This window comes from Nycticebus coucang, chromosome 21 (assembly GCF_027406575.1).
Source record: "Nycticebus coucang isolate mNycCou1 chromosome 21, mNycCou1.pri, whole genome shotgun sequence".
Lineage (NCBI taxonomy): Eukaryota > Metazoa > Chordata > Mammalia > Primates > Lorisidae > Nycticebus > Nycticebus coucang.
The window spans coordinates 50,361,221-50,379,418 of NC_069800.1; the positions used below are offsets into that span (position 1 = coordinate 50,361,221).

At 45.7% G+C, this 18,198-nt stretch overlaps 2 protein-coding genes across 3 annotated transcripts in view; one reads left to right on the plus strand and one right to left on the minus strand.

Annotated features, from left to right (window-relative positions):
• IFT52 (intraflagellar transport 52) overlaps nucleotides 1–14,151 on the plus strand; it is a 43,188-nt gene extending 29,037 nt beyond the window's left edge. For both annotated transcript variants that reach the window (XM_053573366.1, XM_053573367.1), the window contains 5 exons: nucleotides 731–885; nucleotides 6,842–6,929; nucleotides 9,026–9,134; nucleotides 12,146–12,291; nucleotides 13,874–14,151. In XM_053573366.1, the coding sequence (XP_053429341.1) occupies nucleotides 731–885; nucleotides 6,842–6,929; nucleotides 9,026–9,134; nucleotides 12,146–12,291; nucleotides 13,874–13,921 (546 nt within the window). In that variant the 3' untranslated portion in view covers nucleotides 13,922–14,151. The remainder of the gene's footprint in view (nucleotides 1–730; nucleotides 886–6,841; nucleotides 6,930–9,025; nucleotides 9,135–12,145; nucleotides 12,292–13,873) is intronic.
• Nucleotides 4,293–6,793, minus strand: LOC128573296 (protein S100-A11-like). The gene has a single exon (XM_053573380.1). The coding sequence runs from the start codon at nucleotides 4,773–4,775 to the stop codon at nucleotides 4,458–4,460; it is 318 nt and encodes a 105-aa protein (XP_053429355.1). The 5' UTR covers nucleotides 4,776–6,793; the 3' UTR covers nucleotides 4,293–4,457.
• Nucleotides 14,152–18,198: the final 4,047 nt, after the last annotated feature.

Below are 18,198 nucleotides of genomic sequence, written 5' to 3' on the forward strand. Positions count from 1 at the left end.
GGGCTGGGATCTAGTATAGCGGAGAAGGGGCTGTCTGTGCTGCTGTCAAGGGCACTCAGGCATCTAACAGGAGGAAAGCAAAAGATAACAGTCAGGTGCTGATGGGTCCCACATGTCATAGTGGAAGCTTATGGACTTTCTTTCATGATTGCCTCTATTTTTGTACTAAAATAGAAAATAAAGTCATCTGCTGAAATTTTTGAAAGTGAAAATTGTTTTGGATGGTTGAAGTGACAAAAGAGAAGTATTGTCTGGGAAAGTGGGAAACCGAGTGGGCTAGGGAGCTATAGTAGCTGAGCACTCAAGATCAGAGATCACAAAATGAAAAGGAGCTCAGTCAACGTGATTTTATGTTTCTCCAGCTGTGTTCAGCTTCATGTGTACTGGATTAATTGGATCCAGGGTTGGGCGGCACCTATGGCTCAAGGAGTAGGGCGCCGGTCCCATATGCCGGAGGTGGCAGGTTCAAACCTAGCCCCGGCCAAAAAAAACACAAAAAAGCAAAAACAAAAAAATTGGATCCAGTGTCGAGGTTTAGCCAAGTAAGTGAGTTTTGTTCCTCTTTCCACATAAAGTGACTTAATAAGATTTAGTTGTTGGTAATCACAAACAGTGAAATCTCTTAGGAAGAGAGTGTAAATATTACAGATTTAGACCTGAGACAGTTGAGACTTGATGACAGATAAACTCTTGATCCTGCTGTGCTGAAAGGAACTCTTGTGATTTTCAGATTTCTGACTACATGATGCTGCCTGACACAGCCACCCTATCAGAGCGACTTCGAGTATGTCTACAGGAGGGCGATGAGAACCCTCGGGACTTTACCACCCTCTTCGACCTGTCTATTTACCAGCTGGATACCACATCTCTCCCTAAGGTCATCAAGTCAGTACCTATGGCTCTCTGACCTTCATTGTACTCCATTCAGAGTATTGGTTTGAAAACATGAGCCTGAGGGTGGGAGTTAGGGTCACTGCAAATGTGGCATGCAAAATGTGTTCTCAGGTCTATGGTAAGGTCAACAAAGGAGCTGGGGTGGGGATGCACGGTTGGTGCAAAAGAACTGTCAGCAGTGATTAGCCCCTGTCTGTGCCAGGCTCTGCACCAGACATTTAAGGTAAACTTTATTCTTTTTTATCTAAGACTTCTCCTAGTTTTAGCGCAGAGAGTCCTCTAAGTTGTAGCAGACCACTCAGTAAATGGAGATGGTGGTCACTATCATTTGATCTGGGAGACTGACAGTGCTATTTATTAACTGACACTAAGAATGCAGAAAGGGGGTTTGGCGCCTTTAACACAGTGGTTACAGCCTGGCCACATACACCCAGGCTGGTGGGTTCAAACCCAGCCTGGGCCAGCAAAACAACAATGACAGCTGCAACAAAAATAGCCAGGTGTTGTGGTGGTCACCTGTAGTTCCAGCTATTAGAGGCCAAGGCAAGAGAATCACTTAAGCCCAAGAGTTTGAGGTTGCTGTGAGTTATGCTACGGCACTCTACTGAAGGTGACATAGTGAGACTCTGTCTCAAAAAATAATACAGGAAGGGTATAAATAAATGGGTTCTGTTCTGAGCACTCTCAGTCTAAAGTGGCTGAGAGGTTTCCCTGTGAGAAACACAGGTGGGGCCGGGCACAATGGTTCATACCTGTAATCACCACTCTGGAAGGCCGAGGCAGGTGGATTGCCTGAGCTTATGAGTTTCAGAACAGCCTGAGCCAGCAGAACAAGACCCTGTCTCTAAAACTAGCCACCTGGTGGTGCCCGTAGTTCACTGGGTAGGGCAACAGCCACATAAACTGAGGCTGGCGAGTTTGAATCTGGCCCGGGACAGCTAAATAACAATGACAACTGCAACAAAAAAATAGCCATACGGGGCAGCACCTGTGGCTCAAAGGAGTAGGGTGCTGGCCCCATATACTGGAGGTGGCAGGTTCAAACCTGCCCTGGCCAAAAACTGCAAAAGAAAAAAATAGCCGGGCGGCGCCTGTGGCTCAGTGAGTAGGGCGCCGGCCCCATATGCTGAGGGTGGCAGGTTCAAACCCGGCCCCGGCCAAACTGCAACCAAAAAATAGCCGGGCATTGTGGCGGGCGCCTGTAGTCCCAGCTGCTCGGGAGGCTGAGGCAAGAGAATCGCCTAAGCCCAAGGATTTGGAGGTTGCTGTGAGCTGTGTGAGGCCATTGCACTCTACTGAGGCATAAAGTGAGACTCTGTCTCTACAAAAAAAAAAAAAAAAAAAATAGCCATGCATTATGGCGGGTTCCTGTAGTTCCAGCTACTTGGGAGGCAAGAGAATCTCACTTAAGCCCAAGAGTTGGAGGTTGCTGTGAGCTGTGACGCCATGGCACTCTACCGAGGGTGACATAGTGAGACTCTTATCTAAATAGATAAATAAGTAAATAAATAAATAAAACTAGCTGGGTGTTGTGGCAGGTGCCTGAAGTCTCAGCTACTTGGGAAGCTGAAACAAGAGGATTGCTTGAGCCCAAGAGCTTGATGGTGCTGTGAGCTAGGATGCCACAGCATTCTACCAAGGGTGATAAATGAGACTCTGCCTCAAAAAAAAAAAGAAAAAAATATAGGTGGAACTACTAGTTTAGGTCTAGCAGGCACTTCACCTTCTTACTTCACTTAATATTTTGAGCAGTCCTCTGAGTTACTGGCCTCATTTCCAAATGAATAAACTGAGGTTTTGAAGAAGGGAAGGTATTTTCCCAAGATGGGATCATGGATTTAAACGCAAGCTTCAGTGACTTTAAAGTCAGTGCTTTCACCTGCTTTGCTGTTGTTTTCCATCCCTAATGACAAGGACAGGAAGTAGCATTTTTGAGTATCTTTGGCCTGGCATAGGATTCACATCTGGATAAACCAAAGGCTGAGGGGTACAGCTACAAATAATTGTCTTCCTACCCCTGTACTTATGTTCAGGTTCAACAAATCCTTACTGAGATCCTACTGTACCAGACACTATGCCTGAGGTTTGTGGTGTTATAGAACAGACAAGATAAGACAGACTTTATGTAAAGTATAAACTAGAGGTATGGGTACAAAGAAGAAAGAGAATTTGATATTTAGGAGTGAGCAGGAAGGTCTTTGAGAAGGAGGTGCTTTTTTGGCTGCACATGTACATAACATTTCTTTTTTTTTTTTTTTTGAGACAGAGTTGCCCTCACTATGTTGCTCTCAGTAGAGTGCTGTGGTGTCACAGCTCACAGCAACCTCAAACTCTTGGGCTTAAGCGATTCTCTTGCCTCAGCCTCCCAAGTAGCTGGGACTACAGGTACCCGCCACAACAGCTATTTTTTGTTGCAGTTGTCGTTGTTGAGCTGGTCGGGCCAGTTTCGAACCCGCCAGCCTTGGTATATGTGGCTGGTGCTGTAACCACTGTGCTATGGGCGCCAAGCCTCAACAAACATTTTTTTTTTTTTTTTTTTGTAGAGACAGAGTCTCACTGTACCGCCCTCGGGTAGAGTGCCATGGCGTCACACGGCTCACAGCAACCTCCAACTCTTGGGCTTACGCGATTCTCTTGCCTCAGCCTCCCGAGCAGCTGGGACTACAGGCGCCCGCCACAACGCCCGGCTATTTTTTTGTTGCAGTTTTTGGCCGGGGCTGGGCCTGAACCCGCCACCCTCGGCATATGGGGCCGGCGCCCTACTCACTGAGCCACAGGCGCCACCCTCAACAAACATTTTTTAGAGGCTTGTGTCTGCAGGGCTTGTCCAGGCAAGGGAGCAGCCTGAAGGTCAGGGCCACTAGTAAAGTCCTCTATAGGAGGGACTTGCTTGAGTGTTAGTTTTGCACATGGTTTAGGGATGATGATCCCAGTGTGTTACATTTGTTGTACACTTTATTTCTATTATTTCACTGCAATTATATAATGAAATAATTATGCAACCTATCCTAATGCAGATGCAGCTTAATTGTCACTTGCTACTCACTAATAGGGTTTAGATATGAATCAGCAAGCAATTGGTGGATTAAGGTCTCTGTGCAGTCAACCTTCTCTACTAATGATGATCTACATTTATAGCCACCCCCCAGCACTAGCATCACTGCCTCAGCACCACCTCAGATCATCAGGCATTAGATTCTCAAAAGGAGCCACAACCTCATCCCTCATGCACAGTTTACAGGGAATTGGCTTCTTCATGCTCTAGCTTTGCCCCAGCCCCTGGAAGGGACTCCAAAAGAGGCAACCCACCTGAAGGATGCACTTTCACTCCATTTCAGTGGCTTCCTGGGAATAAGGGGAGTGTTCTCTGCAAAGGGGTAAAAGGCTCTATTTTTCTTCTTCTTTTTTTTTTTTTTTAAATGATACTGTTTTATTGCTAACTGCAAGTGAGGCCTGCATGGGGTGGTGGGTGTGCTGGGCTCAGGGGATGTGTGGGCTCTGAGGAGGGGTTGATGATGGGGTCTAGAAGGAAATGGGGTGGGTTTGGAGGCCAGGTGGGGTCCTCACATCCGCTTGTGAGGATGGGCAGCCTTGAGAAAGGATTCATGACAAGCCACAGCCATGCCTCCGATAAGATTAAGGAATTCTTGGAAATCTAACTGCCCATCAGAGTTGAGGTCCAGTTTCTTCATCATGCGGTCAAGCACGCCAGGGTCCTTCTGATTCTTTGTGAAGGCAGCCAGCTCTGTGTTCATGAAGTTCAGGAACTCAGTCTTGGACAGGGTGTAGCTGTAGCTGTCCTTTCCAGCGTACTTCTGGAACACAGCGATCAGGGACTCAATGCACCACTCGGTCTCAGTGGGGCTGGGGACTTTTGCCATGCTGGAGCTGAGCGAGGCACCGAGGCTGTGGCTGGGAGCGGCATGGCAAGTTGTCTCTATTTTTCTTCTTAATACTTATGAATACCTGGGATCTTAGTGGGTTTTTCCTCTAGTGTTTGTCTCTCTTCCTCCATAATGTAAGTTCCATAAGGGCCTTCCGTGATCCCCTTTTCCATTACTACTATACTCCTGGTATATAAAATTGCTTGGAACATAGTGGATATTCAGGAAACATTTGTTGAGTGATCCACTAAAGTGCATATTGTACAGATTCATTCATTTGGCAGCAGCAGACTTCAGATTTGATTCCTCCCTCTTTTTCTTTTGAGGCAGAGTCTTTGTTGCCCTCAGTAGGGTGCCGTGGTATCATCGCTCACAACAAACTCAAATTCTTGGACTCGAGTGATCCTTTTGCTTCAGCCTACCAAGTAGCTGGGATTATAGGCTCTTGCCACAACACCCAGCTATTTTTTTTAGAGATGGGGTCTCTTGCTCAGGCTGTTCTGGAACTTGAGCTCAAGCAATCCACCTGCCTTGGCCTCCCAGAGTGCTAGGATTATAGGTGTGAGCCACTGCACCTGGCCTTGACTCCTAGCTCTTTTTTTTTTTTTTTTTGAGACAGAGTCTCACTTTGTCGCCCTCAATAGAGTGTCATGGTGTCACAGCTCATAGCAACCTCAAAGTCTTGGGCTTATGCAATTTTCTTACCTCAGCCTCCTGAATTGCTGGGACTACAGGCACCTGCCACAACGCCCAGCTACTTTTCTTTTATAGAGACAGGATCTTGCTCTTACTTAGGCTGATCTCAAACTCCTGACCTCAGGTGATCCACCTGCCTCGGCCTCCCAAGTGCTGGGATTATAGGCGTGAGCCACCGTACCCTGCCAACTCCTACCTCTTGATGAGGAAAACAAGGATACAGGGCTGGGCTCAGTGGTTCACACCTGTAATCCCAGCATTCTGGGATTCAGAGTGTAATCCCAGCAGTCAGGTAGGTTCAAGACCAGCCTGAGCCAGAGCAAGACCTCACCTCTAAAAAATAGCTGGGCATTGTGGCAGGTGCCTGTAGTCGCAGCTACTCAGGAGGCTGAGGCAAGAGAATCACTTGAACCCAAAAGTTGGAGGTTGATGTGAGCTGTGACGCCATGGCACTCTACCAAGGGTGACAAAGTGAGACTCAAAAAAATAAATAAATAAGGATGCACAATGAGTTACAAGATTCAGAGTATCCATCAGCCAAAACCAAAAAGCCTATTTAGAGCCAGGCACAGTGGCTCATCCTTTAATCCCAGCACTTTGGGAAGTCAAGGTGGGAGGATCGCTTGAGGCCAGGAGTTTAAGACTAACCTGAGTAACATAGTTAGACCTCATTTTTACAAAAAGTAGAAAAATTAGCTGAGTGTAGTGGCTCATACCTGTAGTCCCAGCTACTTGGGAACTAAGACAGGAGGATCCCTTGAGCCTAGGAGTTTGAGGTTGCAGTGAGCTATGATGAGCCCAGACAACAGAATGAGACCCTGTCTCAAAAAAAAAAAAAAAAAAAAAGGGCCTGTTTAGGAGAAGTCTAATACAAAACTTGAAAGAAATTTTTCCTTTCAGTTCTCAATGAATAATATTGTATGATACAATAGAGACAATTCCTGGAAGGATCATTACTTTAGATATAACAATATATTTTGCCTGTTTTTCTTTTTTTGTAGAGACAGAGTCTCACTGTACCGCCCTTGGGTAGAGTGCCGTGGCGTCACATGGCTCACAGCAACCTCTAACTCTTGGGCTTAAGCGATTCTCTTGCCTCAGCCTCCGAGCAGCTGAGACTACAGGCGCCCGCCACAATGCCCGGCTATTTTTTGGTTGCAGTTTGGCCGGGGCCGGGTTTGAACCGCTACCCTCGGCATATGGGGCCTGCGCCCTACTCACTGAGCCACAGGCGCTGCCCGATTTTGCCTGTTTTTCTAAAAAAGTACTGAACCACCATAACTGATGAAGAGCAGAACAATGGGGTCAGTTAGATATGCTTTGCCAGTTTCTTATCTGGAGCCTACTTTTTTATCTTATTAACACAGGGCACACGAGCAGCTAAACGTGAAACATGAACCACTCCAGCTTATCCAACCTCAGTTTGAGACACCGCTGCCAGCCCTTCAGCCTGCGGTAAGTAGGTGCATTTGGGGGATCTGCTGTTGGCCCTTATGCTTCCAGCTGGGCCCTCACTATGGAACCTTCCGTGTGCTATGTGTGGCACACTACTCATGGATTTGTAGTGCTCCACCTCCAAACATACTCAGGCACCACACCCGTTAGTATTCTATAGAGATTTCCATGTGGTATTGTTCCCAGCTTAGGAATCAAAGGTGTGGACTTTCTTGGCTATTAAATACTTCCCATCTTGTAGGGTCAGAGGGCATATATGAGAATGCCTGGATCAAAAGGAGGAAAAGCCTTGCACTGACTTTCCAGGCATTGAGCACTGTTTCATAGCACAATTCTAAAGCCCAGGGGATAGTCATGTGAAAAGAAAAGTTATTTTTTGACATTTTAGTCCAGACTTTTTTTTTTTCCCCATAGTGACAGGGTCTCACTACGTTATCTGGCTGATTTGGAACTCCTGGTATCAAGTACTCTTCCCTCCTTGGCCTTCCAAAGTGCTGGGATTACCCGCGTAAGCCATCACACCTGGCTTTGGTCCAGCATTAACTCAACTTGCCTTTAAAATTGTCCTGTTGGGTGGCGCCTGTGGCTCAGTGAGTAGGGCACCAGCCCCATATACCGAGGTTGGCGGGTTCGAACCCATCCCCAGCCAAACTGCCACAACAACAACAAAAATAGCTGGGTGTTGTGGTAGGTGCCTGTAATCCCAGCTACTCAGGAGGCTGAGGCAAGGGAATCGCCTAAGCCCAAGAGCTGGAGGTTGTTGTGAACTGTGATGCCACGGCACTCTACCAAGGGCAACAAAGTAAAACTCTTGTCTCAAAAAAAAAATTTTTTAAAATAAAATAAAATTGGGCGGCGCCTGTGGCTCAGTGAGCAGGGCGCTGGCCCCATATGCCGAGGGTGGCGGGTTCAAACCCAGCCCCGGCCAAACTGCAACAAAAAAATAGCTGGGCGTTGTGGCGGGCGCCTGTAGTCCCAGCTACTCGGGAGGCTGAGGCAGGAGAATCGCCTAAGCCCAGGAGTTGGAGGTTGCTGTGAGCTGTGTGATGCCACGGCACTCTACCGAGGGCCATAAAGTGAAACTCTGTCTCTACAAAAAAAAAAAATAATAAAATAAAATAAAATTGTCCTGTCCAACCACATTTTGGAATGTTACAAGCTAATTGGCTTAATCTTGGTGGCTTGAAATTGCCCATGATGAGAGGTAGTAGTTAAACATCTCCTAGCACGTCATTGGTTCAGTTCTACGAATTCTGACTCCAAGTTGAACACTTTCTATATTAATCTACATCTGCTTCCCCAAATAATTTCTGTCCCTAAAGAACTCACGATTAAATAAGAAACAAGGTCAGGCACAGTGGCTCACACATATAATTCTAGCATTCTGGAGGCTGAGGCATGAGGATTTTTTGACCCCAGGAGTTTGAGGTCAGCCTGGGCAATATAGTGAAACCCAATCTCTACAGAACACCCAACAGGACAATTGTAAAGGCAACTTGAAAATCAGCCAGGCATGGTAGCACACATGTAGTCCTTGCTGCTTGGGAGGCTGAGGTAGAAGAATCATTTGTGCGTAGGAGGTCAGGGTTATAAGTGAGCTGTGATCACACCACTACACTCCAGCCTAGGTGACAGAGAAGAAACCTGTCTCAAAAATAAATGAATGAATGAGAAACAAGTTCTGCAATTAAATATACAACACAAGGGCGGTGCCTGTGGCTCAGCGGGTAGGGCGCCGGTCCCATATGCCGGAGGTGGCGGGTTCAAACCCAGCAAAAAAAAAAAAAAACCACACAAAAAAAAAATATATATACAACACAAATCTATGCCCCAAGCTTTTGCATCATTGTGCAGAGTTAAATGGCTCTGATACATTGGTTTGGTTGGTTTCATGGAATGGTTAGAGCTGGTTCCATTTGGTTGCTTACAATGGGCTAGTAGTCTTCCTTGATATGGGTCTCATGGATGAGGTAGAGGAGATGTGATGGGAGTTTGGGTGGTTCTTCCCAGAGGAAAGGCTGAGTTGACCCTTTACTGCCCTTGTGACTTACCAATGTTAGATACACTCCTTCATGAAAGACTTTATCTCCTTTTAGGTTTTTCCTCCTAGTTTCAGGGAATTACCACCTCCTCCTCTGGAGCTGTTTGACTTAGATGAGACATTCTCCTCTGAGAAGACTCGGCTTGCTCAGATTACCAATAAGTGTAAGTTTGGCCAATTTTAAAAGTTTGTTTTCTGGCTCAGATCCTGTAGCACAGTGGTTAGAAGGCCAGGTTCAGACATTGAGGGTAGCGGGTTCGAACCTGGCCTGGGCCAGCTAAACAACAGTGACAACTGCAATAAAAAAATAGCTGAGCGTTGTGGCAGGCGCCTTTAGTCTCAGCTATTTGGGAGGCTGAGGCAAGAGAATTGCTTAAGCCCAAGAGTTTGAGGTTGCTGTGAGCTGTGACGGTATGGCACTCTACGGGGGTGACATAATGATACTCTGTCTCAAAAAAAAAAATTTTTTTTTTTGTTTTCTCTTGTTTGATTTAATCATAAACTTTTGAGATTTGTTATGAGAGAAAATTTAAGAGTTTGTTTAGGGAGAACAAAATGAGAACAGGAGTATAAAGTTAAAATTCTTGTTTATTTCACGTAAAGGATTTTGGTTGTTTTTCCTGAAGCTAGTTAGCTCAGTGAGTTAGAACATGGTACTGAGCAGAACACCAAAGGTCTCAACTTTTATACCTATAGGTCCTTAGTTCTCACCATTCTACGGTCTGAAAGACCATAGGATGAATCCTGACCTTGGCTGCTACTTAGCAAGTCTTGGTCAGATGTCAGAGGAGCAGTTTAATAAGGAAATTGATTTAGGGAAAACAATCATAAAGACTTCTAGGGGACTCTCTGGGACAGGATTCCAGAGAGAGCCAAGTATGCCTACCTTGACATGTGGATGAGAAAATGAGGCCCTAGGCAGCACAGCTCTATGGTGAATGATCCTCCTGACTCTTAGCCCCGTGCTGCTTCTGACACGAACTGCCTCCAACAGACCAAATGGGCCTGTATATATACACTCAGAGGTGTACAGTTAACCATCCACTTGAGACAGTGACCCCATTCCTGGGAATCTAAGGAAATGAATGAAGATACACAGATGACTTCTGCACTATTTATTTAAAAATAGAAGCTGGGGGCTTGGTGCCTGTAACTCAGCAGCTAGCGCACCAGCCACATACACCAGATCTGGCAGGTTCGAATCCAGCCTGGGCCTGCCAAACAACAGTGACAATTATAACCAAAAAATAGCTGGGCTTTGTGGTGAGTGCCTGTAGTCCCGTCTACTTGGGAGACTGAGGCAAGAGAATCGCTTAAGCCCAAGAGTTTGAGGTTGCTGTGAGCTATGACGCCACGGCACTCTGCCTCTTTCATGAATCTAAGAATATGGAATGTCTACAATATATCATTAAATGATGAAGGCAACTTATAAAACTATTAAAATCTGATCTTATTTTTGCATTTACACACAGAAGCATACATAACAATAATTCTCCGTGGTATTGGTGGGCATAGAGCTAGGACGAGAGTGTTACACCTGTATATTTGAATATCTTAATAAAAAAACTTTGATTTCTGTTATAACTTTAAAAATGTAAATCAGAAGGTGAAAAACAAAATTTCAGTACACCATGAGAAAGACAGTGATGACTGTCCATTCCATATAGGGCTGCTGGGAATGGCTTCACAGAGATAATTATGGGTGATTTCTTCTTCTTCTTTTTTTTTTTTTTTGAGACAGAATCTCAAGCTGTTGCCCTGGGTAGAGTGCCATGGCGATATCATAACTCACAGCAACCTCCAACTCTTGGGCTCAAGCAGTTTTCTTGTCTCAGTTTTTTCTTTTGTATTTTTAGTAGAGATAGGGTCTGGCTCTGGCTCTGGCTCAGGTTGGTCTCAAACCTGTGAGCTCAAGCAATCCACCTGTCTCGGCCTCCCAGCATGCTAGGATTACTGGTGTGAGCCACCTTGCCCAGACTGATTTCTTTTTCTTTAATTGTTATTGTAAATGCTGTTTTAAAATACCTGTTTTTTTTTTTAGAGACAGAGTCTCATTTTGTCACCCTCGGTAGAGTGCTATGACGTCACAGCTCACAGCAACCTCCAGCTTTTGGGCTTAGGTGATTCTCTTGCCTCAGCCTCCCAAGTAGCTGGGACTATATGTGCCCACCACAATGCCTGGCTATTTTTTTGTTGAAGTTTGGCTGGGACCAGGTTCAAACCCACCACCCTTGGTATATGGGACCAGCCTCCTACTCACTGAGCCACAGGCACCACCCAAAATACCAATATTTTTTTCTCATGGTGATCCATGTTATGTTCAGAAAATGGTAATTTGATTTTTCGCTATTGATTGCTCCTAGAGTTTGTAATGTGGGAATGTTAGACCTGGGGAAAGCCAGAACCAGTCCAACTTTATTCTGGTGAAGAGTGTCATACTTTTGTACTAATTCATAAAAGCAGCACATTGGAGATCTCTAAGGTCTGTCACTGTTGAAGTCCTATAGTCACATTACCCAAGAAAGGTAAATGATCTTAAGAGATATACAAACTTGATAGGCAATACCTAGAACACACTAAGTCTGTATTTTAGGCTCAGTGCCCACGTACACCTGAGCTGGCGGGTTCGAATCCAGCCTGGGCCCGCCAAACAACAATGATGGCTGCAACCAAAAAATAGCCGGGCATTGTGGTGGGCGCCTGTAGTCCCAGCTACTTGGGAGGTGGAGGCAGGAGAATCGCTTGAGCCCAGGAGTCAGAGGTTGCTGTGAGCTGTCATGCCATGGCACTCTACCTAGGGTGACAGCTTGAGGCTCTGTCTCAAAAAATAAAATAAAATAGGGCGGCGCCTGTGGCTCAGTCGGAAAGACGCTGGCCCCATATGCCAAGGGTGGCGGGTTCAAGCCCAGCCCCGGCTGAACTGCAAACCAAAAAATAGCTGGGCGTTGTGGCGGGTGCCTGTAGTCCCAGCTACTCGGGAGGCTGAGGCAAGAGAATCGCTTAGGCCCAGGAGTTGGAGGTTGCTGTGAGCTGTGTGATGCCATGGCACTCTACCAAGGGCCATAAAGTGAGACTCTGTCTCTACAAAAAAAAATAAAATAATATAAAAAACTAAGTCTGTATGTTAGGGAAGGCAGAAATAAAGGGTTAATCTAATTTCCTGAACTGCACTTAGGTACTGAAGAAGATCTGGAATTCTATGTCAGGAAGTGTGGTGACATTCTTGGAGTAACCAGTAAACTACCAAAGGACCAACAAGATGCCAAACATATCCTTGAGCACATCTTCTTCCAAGTGGTGGAGTTCAAGAAACTGAACCAGGTACAGAACCTAGAAGGCCACTGAACTAGGAATCCCTCCAGTGGTATCATCCATAAACTGTGCTTCCCGTGTTTTATGGCATTTGTTCAGTACTCAAGTATTTATTAAGTGTCTACTAGGGAATAAAACAGGCAATGGTCCCTGAACTTAGATTCTAGCTGGAGGATGCAGATAGTAAACAATAATGTATAAGCAAGTCGCTCCTGCCTATAATCCTACACTCTGGTAGGCCGAGGCAGGTGTATTGCTTGAGCTCACAAGTTCAAGACCAGCCTGAGCGAAAGCAAAACCCAGTCTCTACTAAAAATAGAAAAAAAAAGAAAAAGAACTGAGGCAAGAGGATCACTTGAGCCTGAGAGTTTGAAGTTGCTGTGAGCTATGACGCCGTGGCCCTCTACCCAGGGCAACAGCTTGGGACTCTGTCTGAGGAAAAAACAAAAAAAAGAATATTTCACTTTTCATGGGAGAAAATAGCGTTTTTTAATGTAAGCAGGCAGAATATGAGCTTAGGATTTTAGATGCTGAGTAGAAAACCCTATTAGGGTCTGAGCCTCTAGTGTATCGGTTCTCAACCTGTGGGTCATGACCCCTTTGTAACAATTCATAACAGTAGCAAAATTATAGTTATGAAGTAGCAATGAAAATAATTTTATGGTTGGGGGTCACCACAACAGGAGGAACTATATTAAAGGGTTGCAGCATTAGGAGGCATTAGGAAGGTTGAGAACCACTGCTCTAGTGGAAGGAGGCTGGCTCTGCTGGGTACCCAGGTGGCATTCTTTCAGTGTATACCTCGTGTGCTCCAGGCATCGTGCTAGAGGCTGGGGCCATTGCAGGGAACAAGATGAGTGCAGTCCTGGCTGTCTCTAGAACCACGTGCAGTGAGAGACAGGAGTGTTTCTGCAATTATAGTGCTCTGAGTGCACTACAGTTATAACTTAGTTATAGTTAATAACTGAGGGTGTTGATGTGGCTGCTCAGCAGTGAAATGTGGGATGGGGGCACAGGTAGGTACCCAACAGTCCTAATCCTGGTGATGTGGCAGCGCAGGCCCCCATGCCACAGTATGAAGTTTGGTGTGGTCTTTCCACCAGTACCTTCCACTGTATTTGTTACTCATTATGGTGGGTGATAGGCAGTGATCAAAAGCGCTGTCCTGGTAGTGATAATTTGATCCTTGGGTTGGATTCAGCCCTGAATCTAGAGATATGTACCAATTAATGATAATTCAGGCAGAGCCTGTACGCTGGCCACGTACACCAAGGCTGGTGGGTTCGAACCCGGCCTGGGCCAGCTAAAACAATGACAACTGCAACAAAAAAAATAGCCAAGCGTTGTGGCAGGCGCTTGTAGTCCCAGCTACTTGAGAGGCTGAGGCAAGAGAATTGCTTAAGCCCTAGAGTTTGAGGTTGCTGTGAGCTGTGATGCCACGGCACTCTATCCAGGGTAACAGCTTGAGACTCTGTCTAAAAAAAAAAAAAAGATAATTCAAAATCTCTAATTAAAGCCCAAAACACGAAAGAGTTATGTTTCAGGCTTTGTACTAAAATATTAAAATTCTATGCCTTATTCTCTTATCCAGGAGCATGACATTGATACAAGTGAAACAGCGTTCCAGAACAATTTCTGAGGACTGTGCCTCTTGAAGCATTTTTTGCCTTCTGACTCTGTTTGTAATCTGTTTTTGAATTTTCCTCAACTCCTTATCAAAATTCTCTATATGCTCTTTCCTCGAGAGCTGTGGAAGGTCTGTGCATTTTGGATAGTACCTGGAATGGTATGAGATTTCTAATTTACAAAATCCTTATGTAAGATGTACTCCATTTTTAATTAAATCTATGTTGAATCTGTACTTTTATAGTTTATGAAGTTTTTTTCCAAGTCCAGTGCTGGATTTGAGTCTCTTTTATCAAAAGTATAAATCTCTAGATTGTTATAAATACTGTACAGCTTTCTGAACTAGTTCAGAAGGATACAAAACAAACTTAACCTGCAGTCTGTTTTTCCCACCATATGTAGGGGAAAAAAATAATAGATACCTTCCATATATAGATATTCACATCTTCATCTCCTAGCTGCCCACAGGACATAACCATTTAGAAGTTGTAGTTTTGGGGCAGCGCGTGTGGCTCAGTTGGTGAGGTGCCGGCCCCATATACCGAGGGTGGCGGGTTCAAGCCCGGCCCCGGCTGAACTGCAACTAAAAAATAGCTGGGCGTTGTGGCGGGCGCCTGTAGTCCCAGCTACTCGGGAGGCTGAGGCAAGAGAATCGCTTAGGCCCAGGAGTTGGAGATTGCTGTGAGCTGTGTGATGCCATGGCACTCTACCGAGGGCCATAAAGTGAGACTCTGTCTCTACAAAAAAAAAAAAGAAGTTGTAGTCTTGGCTTGGCGACTGTAGCTCAGTGAGTAGAGCGCCGGCTACATACACTGAAGCTGGCAGACTCAAGCCTGGCCTGGGCCTGCTAAACAACAATGACAACTTCGACCAAAAAAAAAAAAAAAAAATAGCTGGGTGTTGTGGTGGGCACCTGTAGTCCCAGCTACTAGGGAGGCTGAGGCAAGGGAATCGCTTAAGCCCAAGAGTTTGAGGTTGCTGTGAGCTATGATGCCCATAGCACTCTACCGAGGGCAACATAATAACACTGTCTCAAAAAATAAAAAGTTGTAGTCTCTACCCATGTTTTTTCCTTCCTCTTCTGTCCTCCTGAAGCCCTCAATTATGTCATCATTTGGGATTATAATATAAAGTAAGATATGGTCATCTCTCCAAAGGAGGCTAGATAGTATTGTCATGGGACAGTGGGAGAGACTGCACCTGCCTAGTGATGGAAATACACACAGTGCACTGGAATACACTAGGGACCAGCTTTGGGGAGCCCCGAAGGCCAGAAAGAAGGTTGCAGAGCCACTAAAGGTGTGTGAGGGTTGTGACACAAAGGTGATAGTTTAGCTGGAGGGTCCAGTAAAGATGGCAACAGCAGAAGGAAGGTCCTTTAGGGGAGAAAATACATAAACCCAAGAGGAAGTAACAGGGATGTGGACTAAAGGACCATTGTAAGAAAGATAGAAGGGGGAGCCACTTTGTTCTGAGAACAGAGTCTAAGGGCTCTGTCTCACTTTCTGTCAGCTGGGAGACATTGTCTCCCAACCCATAGCTCTTCTCCTAACACTGAGTCTGATGTTCTTCCTATGAGAGAGGTGGGGGTCTCTATTCCCACCCTCTGAATCTGGCACTGTGATGCTAATGTGACTTCTGAAGCTAGGTCATAAGAGGTTATTACAGCTTCTGCCTGGTTCACTTAGGACTCTCACCTTTAGAGCACAAGCCTCCATGTAGGAAGCTCAAGGCCATGTGGATAGGCCACATACAAGTGTTCTGGTCAACCACTAGAGGTCTCAATCTGTACTAGCATCACCTGACAAACAGGATACCGCTAACATGATTCCTGGCTCCAGCCATCAAGTCACCCCAGTCTTTAAGTCATCCCAACCAAGGCCCAGACATGATGGAGCAGAGACAACCATCTCTGTTGTGTCCTTTGTGAATTCCTGACTCAGAATCCATAAATATAACAAAATGGCAGTTTTAAGCCACTGATTTGCAGTAATTTGTTATGTAGCAATAGATAACTAAAATAAATATCTACAATCTTGGAATTTTGGGGCTCTATCTGAACCTAATCCAACTTTACTTTCTAAAAGGTTACTTTCCAAAAGGTTAACTGAGGCCTAGGGAGGCCGAGGTGGAGAAGAGACTGACAGCCTGCCTACTAACCCACTTCTCCACCACACCTTCCCAGCCCAAGAAGGTGGTCTGGAAGAGGCAAGGCCTGTCCACCACAGGACAGGCTTTTGCCCTTCATCCAGGGATGCTTTGCAGCAAGGATGTATTTTTTTTTTTTTTACTCCACTTCTATGAAAATTTTGGAACATAGAAAAGTAGAAAGGGCTCGGCGCCTGTGGCTCAAGCGACTAGGGCGCCACCTACATACACCTGAGCCGGCAGGTTCAAATCCCACCTGGGCCCACCAAGCAATGACGGCTGCAACCAAAAAATAGCCGGGTGTTGTGGTGGGCACCTGTAGTCCCAGCTACTTGGGAGGCAGAGGCAGGAGAATCGCTTGAGCCCAGGAGTTGGAGGTTGCTGTGAGCTGTGATGCCATAGCACTCGACCCAGGGCAACAGCTTGAGGCTCTGTCTCAAAAAAAAAAAAAAAAAGAAAAGAAAGAAGAGTAGAAAGAATAGTAAAATAAACATTGATGTTAAAAATTAAACATTAATGGGGGCGGCGCCTGTGGCTCAGTGAATAGGGCGCCGGCCCCATATGCCGAGGGTGGTGGGTTCAAACCCAGCCCCGGCCAAACTAACAAAAAAATAGCCGGGCGTTGTGGCAGATGCCTGTAGTCCCAGCTGCTCGGGAGGCTGAGGCAAGAGAATCGCGTAAGCCCAAGAGTTAGAGGTTGCTGTGAGCCGTGTGACGCCACGGCACTCTACCCGAGGGCGGTACAGTGAGACTCTGTCTCTACAAAAAAAAAAAAAATTAAACATTAATGGGCGGCGCCTGTGGCTCAGTGAGTAGGGCGCCCGCCCCATATACCGAGGGTGGCGGGTTTGAATCCAGCCCCAGCCAAACTGCAACAACAAAAAAAATAGCCAGGCATTGTGGCATGTGCCTATAGTCCCAGCTACTCGGGAGGCTGAGGCAAGAGAATCGCCTAAGCCCAGGAGTTGGAGGTTGCTGTGAGCTGCGTGACGCCATGGCACTCTACCGAGGGTGACAAAGTGAGACTCTGTCTCTAAAAAAATAAATATATAAAAAATTAAACATTAACATTGCTGTATATGCTTTATGTGTGTATATTAAACTGAACATCTGAGATGAAATTTCAGACACACAGCACTTCATCCCAGAATACTTCATTATGTGTACATATAATTATATGCCATTATCATTTCTGCTATCACCTAAGATTTAATGTATATTCAGATTGTTCCCCAATTGTCCCCAAAATGTATGTATAGAGTTTTTCCAGCCAGGATTTAGTAAAATCTCATACATTGTATTCATTTTATTTTAAATCCAAAACAGCATCTTCCTGCCTTTTTTTTTTTGTAGAGGCAGAGTCTCACTTTACTGCCCTCGGTAGAGTGCCGTGGCGTCACATGGCTCACAGCAATCTCCAGCTCTTGGGCTTAGGCGATTCTCTTGCCTCAGCCTCCCGAGTAGCTGGGACTGCAGGTGCCCGCACAACGCCCGGCTATTTTTTGGTTGCAGTTTGGCCAGGGCCGGGTTTGAACCCGCCACCCTCGGTATATGGGGCTAGCGCCCTACTCGCTGAGCCACAGGCGCCGCCCCTTTTTTTTTTTTTTAATTAATGACATTGAGTTTTCTTTTTGTTCTAGTTTTATTTATATAGTATGACATTAACTTTTCAAAGAGATTGAATTAGATGTTGTGCAGAGTATATTTCACATTCTGGATTTATCTGATTGTTTGATCTTTTTTTTTTTTGAGACAGTCTCACGGGGTGGCGCCTGTGGCTCAAGGAGTAGGGCGCTGGTCCCATATGCCGGAGGTGGCGGGTTCAAACCCAGTCCCGGCCAAAAACCAAAAAAAAAAAGAAATGAGACAGTCTCACTTTGTCACCCTCAGTAGAGTGCCATAGCATCATAGCTCACAGCAACCTCCAACTCATGGACTCAAGTTATTCTCTTGCCTCAGCCTCTCAAATAGCTGGGACTATAGGTACCTGCCACAATGCCCAACTTTTTTTTTTGAGAAGAGTTTCACTATGTTGCCCTTGGTAGAGTGCTATGCCGTCACAGCTCACAGCAACCTCAAACTCGGCCACAAGTGATTCTTTTGCCCAAGTCCCTGTAGCTGGGACTACAGGCGCCCGCCACA